Genomic DNA, 22,650 nt, shown 5'->3' with positions numbered 1-22,650 from the left:
AATGGTTAACTTATTAGCCATATTAGAATTTTATCAAGGAAAATATAAAATGCAAAGTAAATTCAAGAGAAGATCTGGAGGCAGAAGGTTACCTTTGTCAGTGACAGTCTTATCTACAATTACTAGAAAGTAGATAAAAGAAGTTTTGGGTTTGAGCATTGTAAGACTTGAGTTTCAAATAGATGATATACATGTTATTGCTAAACGTCTCTTAAAGATTCAAACACAAGGGAAAAATGTATGATAGCATAGGCTAAAAATGCTTACAGTGCACAAATGGATCAATGCGGAATGTGTAGTTGAAAGAACTGAATTTTACATTATGTTGTAATCTTTAAGAGTAGTTTTATAAAATGATGTATCATTGATATATTTCACCAGAAAAATTGTCTAGAGCAGTTAGGGTGTGAACCTTTTCGGCACCAAGTGCCCAAACCGGAATGTGCATGCATGAGTGCACGCCAGAGCACTGGAAACCCGAAGACCAGCTGGCCAGCGTGTGCATGCCTGTTTTTTGGCCTTGAAAACGGCCCGGAAAACGGCCTGTTTTTCAGAAGTCTTTTGGGCCGCTTTCTGGTGCTCCAGCACCCACGAAGACCAGCTGGCCGTTGCGCCAGAAACCAGAAGACCAGCTGGCGATGGCGCGCATGCCCACAGAGCATTACACTTCTGGCACGCATGCCATAGGTTCACCATCACGGGTCTAGAATGTATAAAGATACTCCAATTTATGCTGGAAATAAAAAGAAGAGGTTCTTGGTTTTCATACAAAAACACAGAAAAGTTTGAACTTGATTACATATGTTAATTCAAACGATTTTAAAAATTAATATACGGTTGACACCCATAGCTTTTATATTTAGTCTGATTGATAAGCAACATGGGTCTTTGTCTTTATATATTGTCTTTACATATAATAACTGTAGCAAGATTATTATATACACAAAAGTAGAAACATTCAACATTACCCACGATGGAGAAATGGATTGTGTAGTTGATGGAACTTGCTGAGGTGATCATTTGACAGTTTGATTAGAAAAAAGACATTAAGTTTAATGGTGACAGGAAATCCTTATAGACATTTTGGTGAAATGTAAAAACGTGAAATTATGATACATGGTTTTGATGATTAGAAAAAAACAATTGCAGAAAAATGTAAGTCATGGGTTACATCTATCCTGTAAGCTATAAAGAAAATCAGAAGCTACTACTTTATTTTTCTTTTTTTCTGCATTTTACCTTTGTCATTTATAAACTTTAGGATTATTGTTCTAATTAATTTTTTTAATAAGCAAATCTTATATCCAATACCTTACATCCCTTGCCTTGCTCCCAATGTACTTTTATTCCTTCAGTTTGGTCAATCCTTTAGATTTCTTCTAAAATGTTTACATGTCAATTGCTGACGAAAAGAGAATGAGTCATGGCCAGATTGTTTTATATCTCTTACTTCCATTTAAACCTGCTTCTTCATCTTTATTACTAAGGAAATTTTTGTCCTTCAAAACTTATGCAGAGTATATGGAAATCTATGGAATATTCTTTATACAATAAGCAGTAAACTGGATAGTGATAATAGGTCAACTGTTTTTAAGCAAACATTTTTAGGTTGGGGCTTCTTCCATTTCTCCACCCCAATTACTGAATAAGATTAGTGCTCTTAAAATTTCAAAACAATATTGCAAAAACATTTTGTTCTCAAAATATTACTTAGTATAATCTGGGTGGGGAATGTTAATTTTGTTGGAAGTAAGATATTAATGATATTTTAATGATGTGTTGATGAAAGCATTTTGAGATGATAGCGTTTTTTTCTTTAATTTTACTGGTTTATTTAAAAGTATGTCTTTTCCTCATTTTTTGCATTAGAAGCTTTTACAGATTTCTAATTGTTATCAAATAATTTTTTGTGTGACTGGGACTTCAAATCTAATCTTAATAGTGTTCTCTCAGTAATTAGTAAAATGATTCTATTATTTTCATTAAGATTATTATAATCAAGCTTGACTTGAGGGAGATTTTATCTTTCACTTATTTAGAATGCATGTTTTGAAAGAAGTATATGTGCAAAGTATAGCCTTAAATTGGTTTGCCATAATAAGAGGAGTTTAATGCAATCTCTCTTGCAGAACATTCAAGTTTGTATGTAATTTCCTCATCCATTTTGACTGTGTGTACATATAGTACTCAGTGGTATCAAGAGATTACTCAATGGTAATCTCCTTACTCATAGTTTATCTTACCATGCGTTGAGAATCCCGCTTATTAGAGTATAATGCAAAGCCAGAAAATTGTAGTAAATCAATCTTTAAAATAGTTTGTAGGAAGAAAACAGAATTTACCTTTGTCTTTCTCATGTTTCTACCAAGATAGGCTGGGATGCTCCCACTGCAATTCTGTTCATTGGTGCTCTTTGATTTAAAGAAGTTTCTCTTAATAGAATAAAGAAGAGGGAGATGATTGCTTCTTGCCATGTTCATAAAGTTCCCTACTATTGTGAAGCAAGCAATAGGGGCAGGTAAAATTGGCAAGGTTACTTTCAAAGTGCTGCTCTTCAAACTTTCTGCTAGATAAAAGTCTGTCCCCCACACTTCCGTTTAAAAGTTTTTGATCATTCTGTGGGAGTCTTTCAGAAAAGGCATGATATAAGATTGACAGTCAGTTTGGTCTAGTGTTAAGGTACCAGGCTAGAAAATGGGAGTCTGTGAGTTCAAGTCCTGCTTTAATGAAAGCTAACTGGGTGACCCTGATCCAGTCACTCTCTTTCAGCCCAGCCCACCTTACAGGGTTGTTGTGGGGAAAGGAGGAGAAGGAGGAGGAGGAAGATACGTTGGATATGTTCATTGCCTTTGGTTGTTTATAAAAATAGTAAAGGTGGGATACAAATAAATAAAAGTAAGCCTACTATTGGATAGCATTTGCATGCCTGATTTTAGCCATTGAAACTATTCTTTTCTTTGGTTCCAATTACCTACATTGTTGCTAACATTGCTAACAAGAGCCACTATGAATATGTTCTCAATAAGTAAGCAGATTTTTACACAGTACAAGAAAAGGATTCTTCCGGTAATTTGCTAGTTGTATTTATTTGTTGAATTTGTACTTATTTAATTCAATATTATAATAAGGCCACATAAAATTATTACCAAATAAATATTTTTCCTGAAGACCACAGTGACTTTCAAAGCAGTTTGCAAAAAAATCTGTATTTACCATTCTCTATGGATTTTAGAATAGATTACTGTTAAATTATTGTAAATCTCTTATTAAAACTGATGGTCTTCTTTTTTTTATCATTCAGCTTTCCATTGTATACCAGAAACAAATCCTATATAAAGAACTATTTACAAAAGGAAAGCAAACTCTGCCCTTTCTGAATGTCAATAATTCTTGCTTCCATCTCTTTTATTGCAAAATTGGATAAAAGTTCAGAAAAACTTGAGCAATTGTATAAAAGGTAAAAAAGGCTTTAAATGATAAGTTTCCTCCTAGAAACTTGCAACAAGAAAGTAAACTAGATGGGAAGAAGACATCACATTGAAAAGGATAGAGAATAGCACCAGACTAACTAGATCAGTGAGCATATGAAAATTTTGTGAATTTAAATTAACAGGCTACCTTTATAGTTACAACAAATATATTTAGTCTTAAATTTTTCCTGTCATCATAGTTTTATTACTTGACTTTATATAGCTTTGTATCCTGCTTTTAAAGGTAGCAGTGAAGGCCTACCTCGACTTTAACCCTAGGTATTAGGGTAGGATTAGGTATTGTGCTACTTCAAAATGTATTTATCATAGTTACTGCATATATCTCTGTCTGCGTGTGTGTGTGTATATGTGTCGCCAAGATACTTCCAATTTGACAAGGGAGAAAACCCGAATAACCAAAGACCTACATATAAACACCCGCGAAAACCTCAGAAAATATATATATATATATATATATATATATATATATATATTCAATAACTATGATAAATAAATTTTGTTTTATATATACCGGTATATATATCACATATCACTAATTTGTGGTTCTGTGTGAAAAAACTGTTAATTCAATAAACCTCAGTTCAATTAATAATGGCTTAGGTATATTTCTAAACACAGTTTTGAAAATATAAGCCAAATGATAGATGATTATAGATGCCTTCTTAGAACAGTTTATTTTTTTCACATAGTGGGACTATAGTTATACATTCACAAGGAGTGTAATCAAAGAAACATATTTGTTTGGAGTTCTTAAAATCAAGATTTCTTACAATATATAAAGAATAAAGATGTAAAAGTCATACCAATAAAATAAAGAAATGCAGTATATGACAGAAGAAAGAAGCCCCCCCGCATTGCCTACTATGCAATTGAAATAGCTCTTTGACTTTTCTTTTAGAGACAGTTCTAAGTAATACCTATTCTTATTTTTATAATATTAGAATTATAAACAGTGCTGCATCTTAAACATCATTTGTTGGATTCTTCATTGTAGGTTTTTTATGCATTGAAGTTTTCCTTACATCAAGGTGATTGTTTCCCGATGAACATCATAAACTGGTAAAGTGTGATAAGACTGGAGTATCAGCACTTATTTTGTAACCACATTTCTAGGCTGACTTGCTGCATGAAAAGCTTTTGTTTTAATTTTGTTGTAATTTTTTTTTTAAAAAACTAGGGCTGGAAAATCCTTCAGATTCACAGATGTCAGTTTTGAAATTTGAAGTTTTAGCTGTGGAAAAGTTGAATAACTTTATGAAGAGAGCTGTGTTATGTCAAATCAGATTTTTGGTTTATCTACTGACAGCAGCTCTCAAGAGTTTCATGTGTAAATTTTATCTTTGCTAATTTTAACTGCAATTGATAGTGTTTAAATGTTATTGAATTTAATTTTATTATTATTTACATTAAAAGCTTACAAATAAATTTTAATTCGTTTTTAGATTTTCAATCAGCTTAGTTTTAAACTCAAAATAGCAAATTATATTTGATTTTTCAGCCCTGGAGAGAATTATTGTGTGATCTCTTCATTTTAAAGCTATCTTATAATAGTTGTATTATGAACTTGTTCATTTATATTGCTTGGATTGCTAAGCATCTAATTGGTTTTTTAAATGCTTCTAGCTTCTAATTTAAAAAGTACTAAAGAGTGGTGTGATTGTAGAATGGTCATTTTCTCTGAATTCAGGAAACATCTAACAATATAGTTTTGTTCTAAGAAGTATTCATTTTAGTTATAATTATGTTATGTGCTGATTGTTCATATTTGAGATCTGAAACTATAATTGAAGCTCTTCTCTGTGTTAAAATGTTTCTTAAAATGTATGTTCCTTATAGGAACTTCACTCTAGTAAAGTTTACAATTTCTTCATTTAGGTGATGGAGGATGATTTAGTAATATCCATTCATGAAGCATGTTGCATCTTCAGTATATGCACAAGCTTTTTTTCTTGTCATTAAAAGGTCACTATGATATATTAGGCACTTTAATGTGATTGGACAGACTTTATATTGGGCAAAAGTCAAAGCAAAACGCTGCTTGTGCAACATTTTTTTCCTCTTAAACATGTATTTGGAAATAAGTGACCAGGCAGGATTTGGAATTTAGGTTATTAGCTAGAAATTGCAATAGTGGAAAAGTAATTAAAATTGGGATAGTGATAAAATGGGATTAACTACTTTTCTATTTTACAAGAAACAACATTATTATTATTTATTGTTTATTTTTCAAGTGTGATAGAGATATAAATCTTTATTGGGAACATTCAGCCACATAGATGATACAAAGAAGTATTAAAGCATAAATGATTAATTTAAGATTTAAGATTAATCTTTCTCTTTCTTACCTGTCCCATTGATTAACAGCCACTCTCCATAATAACTAGCACTTACCTGAGTTGTGACTAATGTCCACCCACTAAATGGGATACAAAATGGTCCATAAATCACAGGAACCTCATAGATTCTGTTTTTATACAGAGGACACCTAGACAGTGCATTGCATTGTAAGATAGCCAACTCTTCAAATTTAATTGTATTTATTTTTATCTCATCTTTATTACTTTTTAATAAAGTACTCAAGGCAGCAAACATACATAATACTCCTTCCTTCTCCTAATTTTCCCATATCAACTGCCCTGTGAGTTGGGCTGAATTACCCATCTGGCTTCCATGCCTAAGGTGGGACTCAAACCCACAGTCTCCTGGTTTCTAGGTCAGTACCTTAACCATTACACCAAACTGGTTCAACCACACAATGTATATAATGCAATGTTTAGGTGGATCATTCGTTACCACTCCTCAAACAAAGATTTTGATCACAGAATTTTCAGCACTGAGATCAGCAACTCAGTTTGGAGTTATTTATCAAATGGTTACTATTTAAAGATTATTAAACAACATTTTTAAAAGCCTTTTTTTTTTTTAAAAAAAAAGTCATTTTAAGGTTCTTTAAGCATCTATATTGGGACATACTTTTAAAATTTATCAACTAGTTACAGGAAAGAATTTAAGTGGATAGGTTTGCTGTGTTAATAAATTATTTCGGCTTACAGGTAGATCGTGAGTTCAAATAATGTAATATTCAATTTAGCTCATATTGTAAATTGATATCAGGTCATGTTTAATGTAGACAAAAATTCAGTTAATGCTAGGTACTGTTAAGAGTTTTGCTTGTTCAGTTGCAGTTGTGGTTTACGCCCTGTTAATATTTATGAGTTCAAAATGGAGAAAATAGAATTCTTATTGGCCAAGTGTGATTGGACACACAAGGAATTTGTCTTTGGTGCATATGCTCTCTGTGTACATAAAAGAAAAAAATATATTCATCAAGAATCATAAGGTACAGCACTTAGGTTACTAATAAGCAATCAAATCATACTAGGAAACAAAACAATATAAATCGTAAAGATACAATCAACAAGGTTATAGTCATAAGTGGGAGGAGAAAGGTACTAGGAAGGATGAGAAGAATAATAGTAATATAGTCTTAGTAAATAATTTTTACATCTAAAACATTATGTTTTAAAAATTTTATTGACTTTTTCCAGAAAATTCAAACCAATAACCATTTTTTCTCAGAAATATAACTATCAATAATGCAAATTCATGGTAGATAACCTAAAATGCCTACAATGAAAAAGACAAAATCCATGTTATATCTTTTCAAACATAGTTGAATATTAATTGGTGCAAATGCTAAATTCTTTAGATAAACAAGGATGTGCCACAAAATTAAAGTGTTTGAATATTTGCATATCATAAATAATGTTGTAGAACCAGACAGTATACAGAAGAAAAACATAAAGAGAAAAACATACTTTTTCCTGTGCCTATTTTGTAATTTTTTTCCCTACACGAGTTTTAAAACTGTGTTCCTACTTTTCAGAAAAGTTGATTAAAGGTTTTGGATTTTTAAAACAAAAAACAAAAACTAACTAGTTCTGCAACTGGACAATTTTGAAAATGCCTGGCCTAGACTACCATACTGTAACTTCACATTTGCATTACCTTCCTTCATTGTTAATCTTTCAAATTTGCATTATCTATCTTCAGTTTTAATCTTTCAATGATATTCTTTCTCTGTTCATCTTCTGGAAAGGAACTGTATGTGTTATTGGTCTTAATTGTGTTACAATATCAATATTTTATTTCTGAAATTATTGTTTTAACTTTAGTTTTAATTTATCAGATGATCGTAAACTTTTCCTATAGTTCAGAATTGTGTAAACCTTTAAAATCATCTAATTTATGTAAGCCAATACTGATGATAATAAAACCAATTTTTACCCTGCTTTAATTCAATTGCCTTATTACCCTTACTCTTATTAACTCTTCTTGTTTAGTAAAATCAAGTTTCAAAAAATGAAAAAAATATCATAGTTGGTGGCATTGAGGCACTGAGTCATTCTTTCTTTCTAAAGTCAATTTGTAATCTGTTTCATTGAATAGACCAGGAAAAACAGCAGCAAATTAAGGCTAATGTGACCAATGTACAGGGAGTACTAATGGAAGAGAGTGTAGGTGGTCCTTTCTTATTAACGAGTTTCAACAGTGTTGAAAAATGAGACAACTGGTCCTCAAAGTTACAGTCATTGCAGCGTCCCTGTAAGCATATGATTGAGATACTTGGCATTTGGTTTGCATATACAACAGTTGCAACTTTCCACAGTCATATGATCATCATTTACAATGTTCACAGCTTCCAACAAGCAAAGTCAGTAGGGAAATCAACAGGAAATCATAAGTCACAGTCGCTGGATGTCACACTTAACCTGTGTTGACTTGTTTAATGACCTAATTGAAACTGATGTCGAGATGACCATGCCGCTTAGAGATGTAATTGCAGGTCGCTACAGTGATCAGTAAATCAGGCAGCACTACCTGTAATGTACATGGAACAAAATAGTTCAAGGATGTCAAACTGGCAGCCCGCGGGCCGGATGCGTCACGTGCAGGCCACGCCCATCCCAGCTCCATGAAGGCAAAAAACATTGCAATACATCACGTGAGGACAATGTGACGGTGTGAGTTTGACAACAGTGAAATAGTTGAAAGACTAGTATTTAACTACTGATTTCTGACTGTGTTTGTATATGGTATTCCTTGTCATGTCAATGATTATCAAAAATGCCATAATAATCTATCAGTTTTAATCAGGAACTATTCCTCTGGGATAGGGAAAAGGTGAAAACCTTCAAATTCAAGTGACATTTGTTAGTCTTCCCCCACACATACATTTTGGGAAATGTATTTAACATTTTTCCTTGTCGCTTTTAAGTATTTAGAAGTATAAATGCTGCTTTAATAAACCAGTTCAATTTAAATTTTAAAAAAGCCTAAAGTTGTAATATTTTATGTTTATCAAATTGGCCAGCAAATCATCATGCTGCTACTAAGTGGAAAAATTATATTTCTCCTTTGCAGTAATAGGGAATGGGATATTTGCAGATCAGAGAATCATGACTGACTGAACAACATTTGTTCAACTTTTCATCCAAGTAATATTTGCTTGAGATACAAATAATTTAAAATAATCCCTTATTTGAAAGAAAAGCTGGATACTTGGAAAAGCTGGATACTTTGACAATAATAAAGGTGTGATATAAATTAAAAAAAAAATAAAATTGAATTATTTAGAGCTAATAAATACATATTTATTAAAGTTTATTAATGTTTTCTTCTGACACTGTACCCTATTACTTTAAAAGTTTTGTTTTGTTTTGGGGAATTTGCCCAAAATATCGCCAAGAACTAAGGACTTACAGTACTATATTCTGAAATAACTTCCCAGTCTAAATCTAAATCTAAATGTACAGTTTATGTTTTAGGAGTTCATTAATTTGTATCAAATGCATAAGTATTTTATTATTTGTTGTAACATTAAGAATGGCTACTGGTAGTTCTCAATTTACAACCATTCATTTAGTGACCATTCAAAGTTACAACAGCACTGAAAAAAGTGATATGACCATTTTCTACACTTACAGCTGTTGCAACTTCTCCATGAACACATGACCAAATTCGGAAGCTTGGCAACTGGCATGTATTTATGACGGTTGCAGTGTTCTAGGGTCAATATGATCTCTTTTTGACTTGCTGACAAGCAAAGTCAATGGTGAAGCGGAATTCACTTAACAACTGTGTAACTAACTTAACAGCCATAATGATTCACTTAACAACTGTGTCAAGAAAGGTTGTAAAATGGAGCAAAAGTCACTTAACAACTATGTTGCTTAGCAACAAAAAATTGGTCATAAGTCAAGGACTACCTGTACTAACCTAGGTTAATAACAGCATTAAGGCAAGCAAGGTATATTCTGGAACTCAGTATAAAGACCATCCAAATTGGAAGACCTTCCAGCATTGCTGAATCTTTAATATTTGGGCTGGAATTTAACAGCCCAGATTCAGTAGTTGTAAAGTACTTAATGTCATTTTAGAGGGGGAAACAAGAGGCAGAATTAGAAAGAGAAAGGAAAGATCATTCTTAAAGGAGCAGCCTGAAGATTGCTTAATGTTACAGGATTGGCTCATACTCTATTGCATTTCTCACTCAAAGTTTGGTTTGTATATAGTAACTAAAATGTATTTTAGCTTCCTGTCTCTTTCTTACTTGACAAATTGGTAACAAAGCAATCTCTAAATTTTAACATATTGTGAAATGTTATGGACATATTATTGGACTTTTTGTAATGAAGACTGTGCTTTAACTTATTGCTAGTTGTTGTTCAGTGCTGCTATTGAAGGAAATTTTATTTACTTAAGAACAATATCATCTTGTAATTAAACATGAAATTGAATCAGTTGTTTGCAAGTTTATAAATAAGTTACTTAAAATCAACTGCATGGATGGCTGAATAATAGCATCAGGTAAGAATGACTGTCTGATGCCCAGATTGGACAGACAAGCTTTGTACCTGGACTTTTGTCTGAGTTTGTATAGAAGATTTGATGTTCTTAGGTTTTAGTTGCTGAGGCATGCGTTTTTTTTTAAAAAAAAATCTGTTCCATTTTGCTTTTCTGGTATGCTGATGTTTAGAGATTAAATGAGACAGAAAAAACCTATTACCCAGGATGCTTTGTTAGTAGGAGAGGGCAAACCTGATTGCTGTCAGCGCTGGGTTTCAATATGGGTACATAAAAGCATTTAGCTTGTGATGGCTGTACTAAAAATAGCTTTTGAGCAGAGTTTGCAGTCGGGTCTAATTTCGGGGTTTAGCTGAGTTGGCCATAAAGATCTTCCTTTGCTGCTGTCGCAAGAGAGTGAGAGTGAATTTTGCTGTTTGTATCTTGGACACTGGTTTTATATTAAAGTGTACTTTATTCATGGATAAAAGGATCTGATACCATGGCTGAATATTCAGGTATGTATCTTGGAAAATTGAATGTGTTTATGATTTTCAAGTTGAAAATCTGTTATCTAAAAATTAAATGGAATTTTGAAGTTTAAAAATTTGAAATGTTACCACCCCCATAACATGAGATACTTGATTTTAGGAATCTTTAAATACAGCGATTGAACATAGATTGTTTTAATAGCAAAGGTACAATATTATAAAACTGTAGCAGAAGCAATGTCATACAATTAAAGCAATTAAAATATATTTCTTGACATGATGTTAATGCATAATTGTATTGCTTTAGACAAGTGGTGGATGAAAGCAAAGGCATACCAAGTTTGGACATTGACCTACTTTCTGATTCCTGGCAGTATCAGTGTGAAAGATAGTAATTTTGTTTTAGCTCTGAGAAATTAGTTTAAATCGTAAATAGTTTTTAATGAGTACTTCTGGCTTGGTTAAATGTCATTTGATAAATTTAAAGGCAGGGTAAAAAAAATTGAGATTTTCGTGTGATTTCGAAGAGAAGACCAAAAGAGAAACTGGTCTTCTAGTAAATGAAGGCTTAAGTAATTTGCACGACCATCACAGTAATGGTTTCATTATTCTAAAAATAAATATGAAATTGTGATATCTTTAGAAATACTTTTCTAAAGTATTTTCTAAAGAAATAGTTCAGTTCAGAGACTATTATGTGAAAATATTTTCATTTATATGAATCTAATCATATTTTACTTAGATATTTATATTTAAGATACACCAGTTCTCTCTCTCTCTCTCTCTCTCTTCCTCTCTAATTTTTTCTCTCTCTCTCCCCTTCAGTGTGTTCTATTGACAGTTATAATATTGAATACTTTATGTTACTGTGAATAATAAAGGCAGGGGACATTATGAAACTGCAGTATTCCAATATATTTTAAACTGATTGAAAGCATAAGAAATATAAATATATGTTTAGAAATACTATATGCTGGATTATATGTATCTGACCTAAAAAAAAGAAACCCGAGGCACCAACCAGACTAGGAGTAAGCATAGTTTTAACATTTAAATTAGTTGGTACAAGTCTTGTGTCATTAACGGTGTTTTCTAGAAAGAACAAACATAAATAGTATTTTTCAGCAGTAGGTGAGACAATGAAAGTAAAAAGAAAATAGAAAAGAAAAGAAGTTGAGGAAATAATTTATATTTATTTGTTATTTATTTTTGTTGTTTATATTGCCAATAACGTTACTTTCAATGAAGAAAAATTGCTTCCAAAATAAATTTAAAATCGCTTTCAAAATATTATACAAGTCTCTTAAAAACTACAATAATTCACATATAAATAGCTGAGGCAGGGAATAAAAGTCACTCATCTTTCCAAAAGGATGAGCTCAGGTACCATCTAGTCCCAATATATGGGAGAAAACTCAAGTCTTCACAGCTCTACAAAAGGATATCTGAACTACAAAAAGGGGAAATTCATTCTGATCATCAAGCATTGTAACAAAAAACGCATGTCTCAAATGATACCATTAAATGATTCTTAAAGAGGAGAACCTTATGTAACTAGTCGGATGGGCAGAAATAACCAGAGATAGATAATTCTGTAAATAACCTGGCCTGGTGCCTTGGTTGGCCAATAGCAGAGATATTCAACTGAGTATCATCAGTGTACTAATAGTAGTTAGCTGACTTCCCACAGTGGATTCATGTGAATATTAAAATGAGAGAAGGGGAGAGAGAGACAGGAGCCCTGAGACTTTACAAAGCAGGTTAGAACTATATTTCTTCCTTATCAATATCGATTGCAGTTGGCCCTGGAAAAAGAAGAATGACTAGAACACCATGCTTCCAATCCCCTTAAGCTACTCAAAAATAATACAGTGATTGATGGTACGAAAGACTGCTGAGAAATCAAAAAGAGCCAGAAGGAATGTACTCTTCCTATCTTGAGCCTGCCATGTCATCACAAAGTGCAACCAATGCTATCTCAGCCTTATATCCTGGTCAGAAGCCAGACCTAAAGAGAGAGAGAAAATCTATTTCCTTCACGGTCCTTTGAGATCACAGCCTAATCACTTTGAAAAGAGAAGATTGCAAACTAAATGAAAATTATCCAACTCTGTTGGAGTGATGGTTTCTTGAGAAGGGGTAGACCCCATCACCTTCATACCTAGTAAAATCATCCCTCTTCTCAAGGATGTATTCTGTACTTGTATCTGATCACATGTCAACTCCTAGGAGGTCTTGACCAACAAGGAAGGACATGGATTTAAAATACAGGTGGCTGGGCTTACAGTCCCAAGGATCTTCTCTATGAGGGATCCTTGGTACTCTCTGAACTTGTTTTCTTGCAGACATTTCATTATCCTAACTAAGAACATCATCAGTGAGTACTGATGATGTTACCGAGTTAGGGTAATGAAATGTCTGCAAGTAAATAAGCAAGCACAGAAAGCACCAAGGACCCCTCATTTCAATCCTGAGCTACAAATATTCTCCTTTATTGGGACCTTCTCTACTTTCATAGGAATTAATTGCAGCAATTTAGGACCCAGAGCTTAGCAACTGGGTCCTGAGTTCACATGATCAGGCAAAGAGGTCGAGTCAGGAAACTGGAGAATAAGATTACCAGTAAGCACTGCTCCTGAGAAGTACTGCATCTCTTTCTCACTATACATTCTCTATTCACACCGAGTCATTTCTCCTCCATATTAAACAACTTGATCAAATCCTCTCCTTGACTGATGATTCAGATATTGGGGACACTTCTGCCTTGTATTCAGTGTCCCAGATCAATAGCCACCAATACTCATAATCACATATCTACATAATCCCTTGATTAACCCTGCTCTCTCCATACCAATCAAGGTAAGAAATCACAATTAGTGATAGGTAAGCTAGAAAATTTCATGCCTTCTATTTTTTACCCACCCCACACATTATTATCATAATATTCTAGAAAGACTGCAGAGAAGAGCAACAAAGATGATTAGGGGACTGGAGGCTAAAACATATGAAGAACGGTTGCAGGAACTGGGTATGTCTACTTTAATGAAAAGAAGGACTAGGGGAGACATGATAGCAGTGTTCCAATATCTCAGGGGTTGCCCCAAAGAAGAGGGAGGCAAACTATTCTTCAAAGATGGTAGAACAAGAAGCAATAGGTGGAAACTAATCAAGGAGAGAAGCAACTTAGAACTATGGAGAAATTTCCTGACAGAACAATTGATAAGTGGACAACTTTCCTGCAGAAGTTGTGAATACTCCAACACTGGAAATTTTAAAGAAGATGTTGGATAACCATTTGTCTGAAGGTTTCCTGCCTGGGCAGGGGTTGGACTAGAAGACCTCCAAGGTCCCTTCCAACTCTGTTATTCTATTTCTATAATATCTACTAATCAGTGTGACAGACTACAAAGTTATTAGGCAAACAGTGCAGCAAATGATTATATAGCAAAATGAGGACCGTATGCCTAAAATTCTCATACACAATGAGGACTGTATGGCCTGGATTTCTAATCTGGAGAGTACTTTCCAAGTCAACAACATAAATCTACCAAATAGGAAATATATGCTGTGTATTAAATTTAGCTTTGAAACAAATTAATTTATACTTCTTTAATCTGTAAACAAACTTTAGAAATAGTGTCATGTATTTAATAGTAACATTATATTTTATGTTATGAATTTTATTTAGTAATTCATTTCCAAAAGTTTTTAACTTTTGATAATACTTCATTTTTATCTCTTACAGAAGCAAAACATGGTGGAAACAAGAGTGCCAAGAAAGAAGGAGTTTCTGGGACCTCTTTTTTTACATGGTTCATGGTAATTGCACTTCTGGGAGTATGGACATCAGTTGCAGTTGTTTGGTTTGAACTTGTTGATTACGAAGAAGTACTAGGTAAGAATTTAGTCGTAGTAATGATAAGATTCAATTTCCTATATAGTTTGCTATCCCAATATTTTATTCATTTATGTAAAACATTTTTATGGTTTCTCATGTTATATAAAATAACCCATAACAGCCAACAGGCATAAATACAACAAAATTAGAAAGTCTTACATACCAGCAGTAGCACTCCATCACAAGAACACAACCTGACCTATCATTGAAGGAGGCCATGAGGGTAGAGGTTCTCTATATCTCAGCATGGAGTCTTTTCCATAGATTAGGTGCCACTATGGAAAAGGCTTGCTTCCTAGGTCCCATAAAATGGCAAAATTTAATACACCTGGAGCACACCCACCTATCCAGTCTGGGAGGATGTCCTCAGGAAGAGGTATTTGCTCAAATAAACTGACCCTGTGCTATTCAAGGCTTTAAAGCTAATGAACAGCTACTTAAATTACATCTAGAAAGAAAAAGGAGCCCAGGCAACTTATACAGTAGTGGTGCAATATTGGCAATCTCTGGGCAGCCCAGAACTACTGCTGCATTTTGGACCAATTGAGGTTTCTGGATGGTCTTCAAGAATAGCTCCATGTAGAGCGCATTGCAGTAGTCCAAACAGGACATGAGTCAGGCACAAGTGACTGTGATCTGAGACTTCTGGTCTAGGAATGAGCACAATGTTTGTTTGTTTGTTTGTTTGTTTCCAAGTTTTATTATTTTTACAGATAACTCAAGGTGGTGAACATATCTTACACACTTTTGTCTTCTATTTTCTCCACAACAATAACCCTGTGAAATGAGCAGGCTGCGAAAGAGTAACTGTTCCAAAGATACCCAAACAGCTTTCATGGCTTAGATAAGACTAGAACTCACTGCCTCCAGCTTTCTGCCACTAAACTGGCTCTAAATATGCACATTAAATACAATATGCACACAAAATAAATTTGTGCAAACCCCTTTGAACCATGGCTGACAGCTGTTCTTCACGCAGGAGCCATGAATCCAAGAGGACCTCCAAATTCTGTCCAGGGAATTGCTGTTCCATCGAGAATTAAATATAGCAACTGTATAGATCCAGGGGACACAGAAACACAAAGCCACTTTTCTTTCTAGAATTCAGTTATAGCTAGTTCCTTCCCATTCAAGCCTTCCAAGCACTGAGTCTTTCAGAGATGAACGATTAAGTAACATCAATGTGCTGATCATACTTTACTCCATTCTGCCAAATCTCACCATAGTTTCATGCAATGTTAAATTGGAGGGGTGAGAGAACAGCCCTGTCTCCCATGTAAGAGGGACCTAGAGCTTGATCTTTTTCTTCCTACCAATACTGACTGGAACTGGTTATGGAGGAAGGAAGATAACCATCACAAAATAATTTCTAATCCTCTAAACCAGTCCAGAAAAATATGAATGCTTTCCATTCTGTGAACTACTTTCCCTACAAATAGAAGATAAGGCTCTATATAAGTTATCCAACATTGCTGGGTCCAATAATAGCTTCTTCAGGGAGGAGCAAATCATTGCATTCTTCAAGCTAGATGGAACAATATTCTTTCTCAAAATGGCATTAACTACTGTTTGGACCAGTCACATGTCACTTCCTAACAAGACTTTAGACAGCCAGGAAAGGCGGAATCTAGAACATAGGTGGCAGAGCTGACAGCAGTAAATATTCTGAACACTTACTTAGGATCACATGTCTAAAATTGCCTGGATTAACTAAGCAAAGGTGGACCTCAATCATTTCTGTAGGATTTGCTCAGCTGGATTCCAACTTAGTGCAAATCTAAGCGACTTTATTCAACTGATGCCTATTCACAATGGCCCTGCAGGTATTTGTCCAATTCCTCCTATTAATATTAAAATCTGGATCAAAACTTTAGCAATAGTAAATTCTAATTCATTTTTTGTTACTCGTTTTTGTTACTCATTTTTTAGTAAAAACAATCAAAGCAAGAAAGCCAGTTTGGAGACGGAGTTAATGTGTTGAATTAGGAACAGGGAAACAAAACTTCTAGTTCTGCTTTAGACATCAGTGCCATTTGGGCAATTTGGCAACATTGACTCTGTCCGAGCCCTAGGAATAAGGCAGTGATAAACACTTCTAAAAATGGTACCAAGAAAACTGCATCAACCTGTCTACTTAGTCACCAAGAGAAAAGACTGACTTGAAAGCACAAAATAAATTAAATATTAAAATGCAAGCAATTAGATTAGGAAAGTAGAGTTAGATATATTGTATCTAGTATATTACGTCCAAGAGGGGGCAGAGAAAAGATGAATTTGCAGATTGAAAGGGTGGACAATTTTGTGGATTCTGATAATGTGAGTAATGGTATCTATTTTTGCTACGCATGCAGCCAAGGCAAAGGACTTCCGTTATAACTTGTCAGAAGTACTTCAAGGTAGGATTATAAAGGAATGTGTATATTATGTGTTGTACTTGATGGGGTTGATTTATAAAATTTTATTTTTAAAAAATATAGCTATATTTCTTTCTCCCTAGCCAAGATGCTTTTATTTCCAGATAACTTTTGAAGCTGTGGTTAAATTAACTTTAGTAAGAAAATGTACTGTTACTCTTTGTTTTTGACTTCTGAAGAGGATAGGGCTGATTTTCATTGATTTACATTTCCTTTTTTTCCTTCTTTTACATTGTTTTTGAATGTGCAGTGTTTTGCTTCTTTCCCTTAGCTTGTGGAATTGATTCAGAAAAGAGGAAATAAGTAGAAGGAAGAAGCAGATCACCTGAATAGTGTTTTGCTGTTGATATTTACTTCTGTAGATAAGATTGTTTAATATTTTAATGCCATTGGCAAACTTCTGTGAATAACTTAACCAGGATATTGGCTTTTGTTTTCTTTTTCCTAATAAAGTTTGGGGACATTTGGTTAGATTGTCACTACTTGCCTAAATAATGCAGAAATAGTTTGCCAATTGTCTTGGTTTTAATCGGGCAGGGGACTAGGAATTTGTGAAACGAAACGAAACTGTGTTTTGTTTTCCTGTATCAAACTTTACATTTGTTTATTGTTGTGAAATGGCCATAGGGAAAATTATAACCTCCAATATCAAGGCTATGAAAATCAAAGTAGGAGTTTTTGACAGAATCTGTGAAACAGTTTCCCTGGTTCTTTAGATTTTAATAATTTATTGGTATTATATGGAAATGACTATATGGAAAGAAAATATTTAGAAAAGTGCTATTCTGCTTTATTTTAAAACAATGTAAGTTTTAAAAGGGGTATTTTGTAGAAAGTATTTGCCCTAATTATTTATACAGTCTTAAAGCAATACAGTTTTCAAAATGCTATGAAGGCTATCCCTGGTTCTTTTTTAAATCTTGTCATGCACAGGCACTTTGCTTTACTGATGGTTCCCACAAGGGACAACTGTTGAAACAGCTGTGCAAGCCTTCCACTGGTCATTTTAATACATTTAAGAGGAATACTTTGCTCATTCTAACACTTTTGTAAAGGTATCTATTTCAGATGATTTGCACTTCTAAACTGTATAGCAAATTATATTTTAGAGGGATTTCCTGCTTTCCTTTCTCTTTTGTACCTTTTTTGAGGTGCTTTGGTCTTTAAAGGCCAGAAGATAACTCAAACCTCTCAAATCATTGCTAGACTATTTGAAATGGTTATGAATTGCCTCTTGGCAACTTTTTAGCAAATCTGAACAGTTTTTTTCCCTTTCAGTAAACAGTATTAAGTAAAATATTGGATACCTGCAGCTATTCCAGATGCAGTATTTCACAAATTTTCTTGGAAGCAAGTATATCTCTCTACATTGCTTCTATCTACCTGAATGCAAAGTTTCTGAAATCAGAATCTGCCTATTTAGGGAATAGATATGTAAATATATTAGCACACAATCATACATACATAGTACACAATATATTATTAGTAATTTGTTCAGAAAAGTAATATTCCTGTTGAAGTGAAAAGTTTCCATTGATGTGAAAAGAATAGGATCAAAGTTATATCATTTATTTTGTATAAATGTATCTATCAAATACAAATTTGTTTCTTTAATGTTGGCAGATACTCTGATGTCATTTTAGTATTATGAACAGATTTTGGATTCAAATACTAATATACTTTATTTTAAGAAGAAACAACGTATTCAATATATATATATATTCAAAATAGCTTGTATTTGCATTTAAGATTCTAGTAACAAATATTCAACAGTACTTCTTTTTTTCTTCTTTACTGATTTTTTTCACCATTCAGAGATTCTGAAACAGATTCATTTCTCTCCCTTTAGGAAAACTTGGGATCTATGATGCTGATGGTGATGGAGATTTTGATATGGAAGATGCCAAGGTTTTGCTAGGCAAGTAGATATTTTTAAAATGCCATTCAAAAATGTGACATTCAAATAGAAAGTGTAATGCATTGTAAAGTTATCCAGAATCTTAACAGTGTTAGTAAAGTTCTGTGATACCAACAATGTATTGCTATAGAAGAATAATTTGTCTTTGAATTTATATTTTCATCCATAGAACTAAAATATATTTTTGTGGAGGTTGCTTATTTTATATGCATTTATTTTGTTTTTTTTTTAAAAATAAGTTGGACTGTGAAAACAATGATAGTGCTTGGCCTTAGGCCGATTTCTCCCTCTCAATCCCTTAATTCATTAAGTAGCCTTCAAGTTCTGAAGACTTTCAGTAGGGTAAAGGAAACAAAAAATGATGCCGTCAATTCTTCAGCAACCACATTTATTATCACTTATTCTTCTTAGCGGCGTGGTGGCCTAGTGGTGAAGACGCTTGCCTCCCATTCAGAAGGTTGAGAGTTCAATCCTAGATAGCAGCAGATATTTCTTTCTTAGGGTGCAAAGAAAAAATATCTGCATTTACTGGCCAGATGCCCTTCCGCCTAGGCATCAGGATGGCTCTCCAGCCAGTAAATGCTCAGCTCCAATCAGTCACCCCAACTCTTATGAGCCGAGGTGGCGCAGTGTTAGGGTGCAGTACTGCAGCTACTTCAGCTGACTGCTAGTTCAGTAGATCAGCAGATCAAATCTCACTGGCTCAAGGTTGACTCAGCCTTCCATCCTTCCGAGGTGGGTAAAATGAGGACCCAGATTGTTGGGGATAATATGCTATTTAGTATACTGTCTTTGGTGTAAGCCGCCCAGAGTCCTCGGAGAGTGGGCAGCATAGAAATATGAATAATAAAATAATAAAATAAAATTATCACAAATTAAGGGATTATAGAGTTATAAAAAGAAAAAAAATCACCCTGGCATGTAAGGGTTACTGAATGATGATCTTTCATTGCTCCTGGTCACAATGACGTATATTCAAGATAAAGGGCCCTTCAAACTTTGAAATTGACATTAGTATTGACCAAGAATTAGATCATACTTAAGATAGATCTGTTAAAATGAGCTGCTTAATTACCTACTTAATTTACCTGTTCCGTTGATTACAGAAGTCTTCTCAGAACATAACCATATTTGATCCAAGCTTTTGTCCTGCCTTTCTGAAAATATATATCTAATAGCCTTATAATCTGAACCACTATTATGAAGTACTAAAGTATTAAGAACTATAGAAGAAAAGGCAAAGCATGTGCAGTGAATATATACTTTGGTCTAATTTTGTTCTCCTGAGAAAAATCTTACCTATGTGGTTGTTAAGCATCAGCACCAACTTGACAGGCATGATTATTACCAGTCTATTTTTGTCATATATAGTGGCATGTTCAGTACTTCTCATAATCTGATTTACTTCTGCAATCTATGGGAAAGGGGGACATAAAAATTATTTGCTATCATGGTTTAAGTCCTTTTGTTTTCCACTAACAGTAAAGAAAAAAACAATAGAAAATAATTTAGTCAGGTAGTTAATTATATGAGCAATTTAACTAGTGCAAAATGTTTCAGAATTGGAAAGTATCATGCTCAAAACACCCTATTCCAAATAACTATTTTGACATTATCAATGCTGTTTTTATGTTATAATCATTCTAGAAATATTCAGAATTCAAAATATTTCTAAAAGAATGAATAAGATTGGATCAACCTTTTGGATTCAGAATGTTTTGCATATCCTATTGAAGAGGCATAATATCTAAAATGAAGTGTTTTTCTGCAAGCAATTTCAATCCTCACAATAGTTTCCTAACTTTGATGGTGGTGGGGAGGGGGCATAGTTGTCAGTACTAACTTAGTATAGATATCAGTAAATTGTTCCTCATTTAAACTTGAGTAAAGTAGGGGACTGAAATAGAAATATTCTAGCTGTGCTCAGTAGGAGCAAACATCAAACAGCAAGCACCCAGAGTACCTATGACATCAAAGGTTTATGTTTATTTATCTTGGCATATTTTTGCAAAATCAGACATACTATTATGCGATATCACTTGTTAATATCCAGCACTTGAAAATGATGTGAAGGATTATTCACTATATGTTATGCTCATGTTTTGTTTGACAACTATATGCTACTCTTAGGCTAAGATACATAGCATCCCCATTTGATCAGAGCCCATTGGGATCTAAATTGTAGATTGTTCTATTTCCTCCTGAGCTCTAACGCATACATTGTGAACAAAAGTTTATAGTTAAGGCAGTTGAGCTAAGAACCCATTATGTTGAACAGAATTGGGGTATCCTGTAAAGATGATGTATTTTTCTGAATACTAAGTATTTGTATTTATCACATATGTATTTTATTACTGTGTTTTCTTTTATCTGTTTTACCCACGAATTAGATCCTGTATTTTATTTTTATTTTATTTTTATTTGTTGATATGGTTCAAATTAATAAACAAATTAAACAATTAATAAACTGTTTTATAATTATATGTTAGATGAAGTTACTTGCCTGTATTTTGAAGTTCAAAGGACTTCAAATCTGAGTTTCCTCATTTATGAATAATACAATGAGACATTGTAATCTCTTAAATTTTGAAAAGCTAACCCCATAATATTACTATACAATTCTTCTGTATTATTCACTCAAAACATAAAGTCAGCTAACTATGGAAATAACCAGGAAAAAAATGTCTGCTTTGTAGGCACTTTATGTTTAATATCATGCAAACATGTCCCATTGGGACAACCATAAACTGGATTATTGAGAATCGTTATAGACATCATGCAGTCATGTATTCCATTCCCAGATATTGTTCTAACAGTTTTCATTATTCACCCTTTACCTTTGCCCAAATCAGTGAATTAGCTATAAGGACAACACATGGAGCTCATAGCACCAGTTGTTAGAAATCTTAATTGTTCCTGAGAGCAAGGTTTCAGTTTTTCTCCTAGGCAATTAAATTTCAGATATGACCAATAAGGTTATTAAATTTTAACATTAGCTATGACTTACAGAAATCCTCTGATGCTTTCCTTATACTATTAATTGCTTCAGACTTTATATGTTTTATCTTATTGTTGTTTTATGTTGTTGCTTTATATTTTATGTGTTTTATGTCTTCTAAATATTGATCATGGATTGTAAATAAATGAATATATTTCACCTGCAGCTTGACAGAGTTGGGATAATTCTATTCCTTTTCCTTAAATAGCAAAGTAATATATAAGCTTTACAAGAAGTACACCATTCCAATTACTGTAAATTGCTTATAATCCTCAATGTATAGTTATAATGGAGCCTGCCTATTACAGTCATAGGCCATGATGATCATAAAGCAGATCATCACATGACTGATCTGATTTCACAACCTTTTTATCATGACAGTTGTTAAGTGAAACACTATAATTGTTAAGAGACTCCATTGTTCACTATGGGGCATTTTGCCAAAAATCAGAAGTAAATATGGATGGATGGATGGATGGATGGGAGGAAGCAAGCAAGCATTTCTGGCTCTCTCAGCCAGCTTCCTACACAAGCAAAGTCAGTGAAGAAACTAGCAGGAAGTTGGGTGTTGATCTTGCTCCCATTGCTTTTTTG

At 33.5% G+C, this 22,650-nt stretch overlaps 1 protein-coding gene across 5 annotated transcripts in view; it reads left to right on the top strand.

Annotated features, from left to right (window-relative positions):
* The window catches only part of ASPH (aspartate beta-hydroxylase), a 106,036-nt gene that overhangs the window by 3,175 nt on the left and 80,211 nt on the right, over positions 1-22,650 (top strand). Inside the window, exons 1-4 of one of the 5 annotated variants that reach the window (XM_087890613.1) lie at positions 4,499-4,550; positions 14,574-14,723; positions 17,078-17,122; positions 18,990-19,058. In XM_087890613.1, the coding sequence (XP_087746739.1) occupies positions 14,645-14,723; positions 17,078-17,122; positions 18,990-19,058 (193 nt within the window). In that variant the 5' untranslated portion in view covers positions 4,499-4,550; positions 14,574-14,644. Of the gene's footprint in view, positions 1-4,490; positions 4,551-10,706; positions 10,856-14,573; positions 14,724-17,077; positions 17,123-18,989; positions 19,059-22,650 lie in introns of those variants that run through there. The other 4 variants (XM_034429838.3, XM_034429837.3, XM_087890614.1 and 1 more) reach the window with 4 other exon arrangements.

The sequence above is a fragment of the Pantherophis guttatus genome, chromosome 3, assembly GCF_059756535.1.
Source record: "Pantherophis guttatus breed Tessera chromosome 3, ASM5975653v1, whole genome shotgun sequence".
Taxonomy (NCBI): domain Eukaryota; kingdom Metazoa; phylum Chordata; class Lepidosauria; order Squamata; family Colubridae; genus Pantherophis; species Pantherophis guttatus.
The sequence above is the reverse complement of the archived record's forward strand: the minus strand, read 5'-3'. Positions and strand labels throughout refer to the sequence as shown.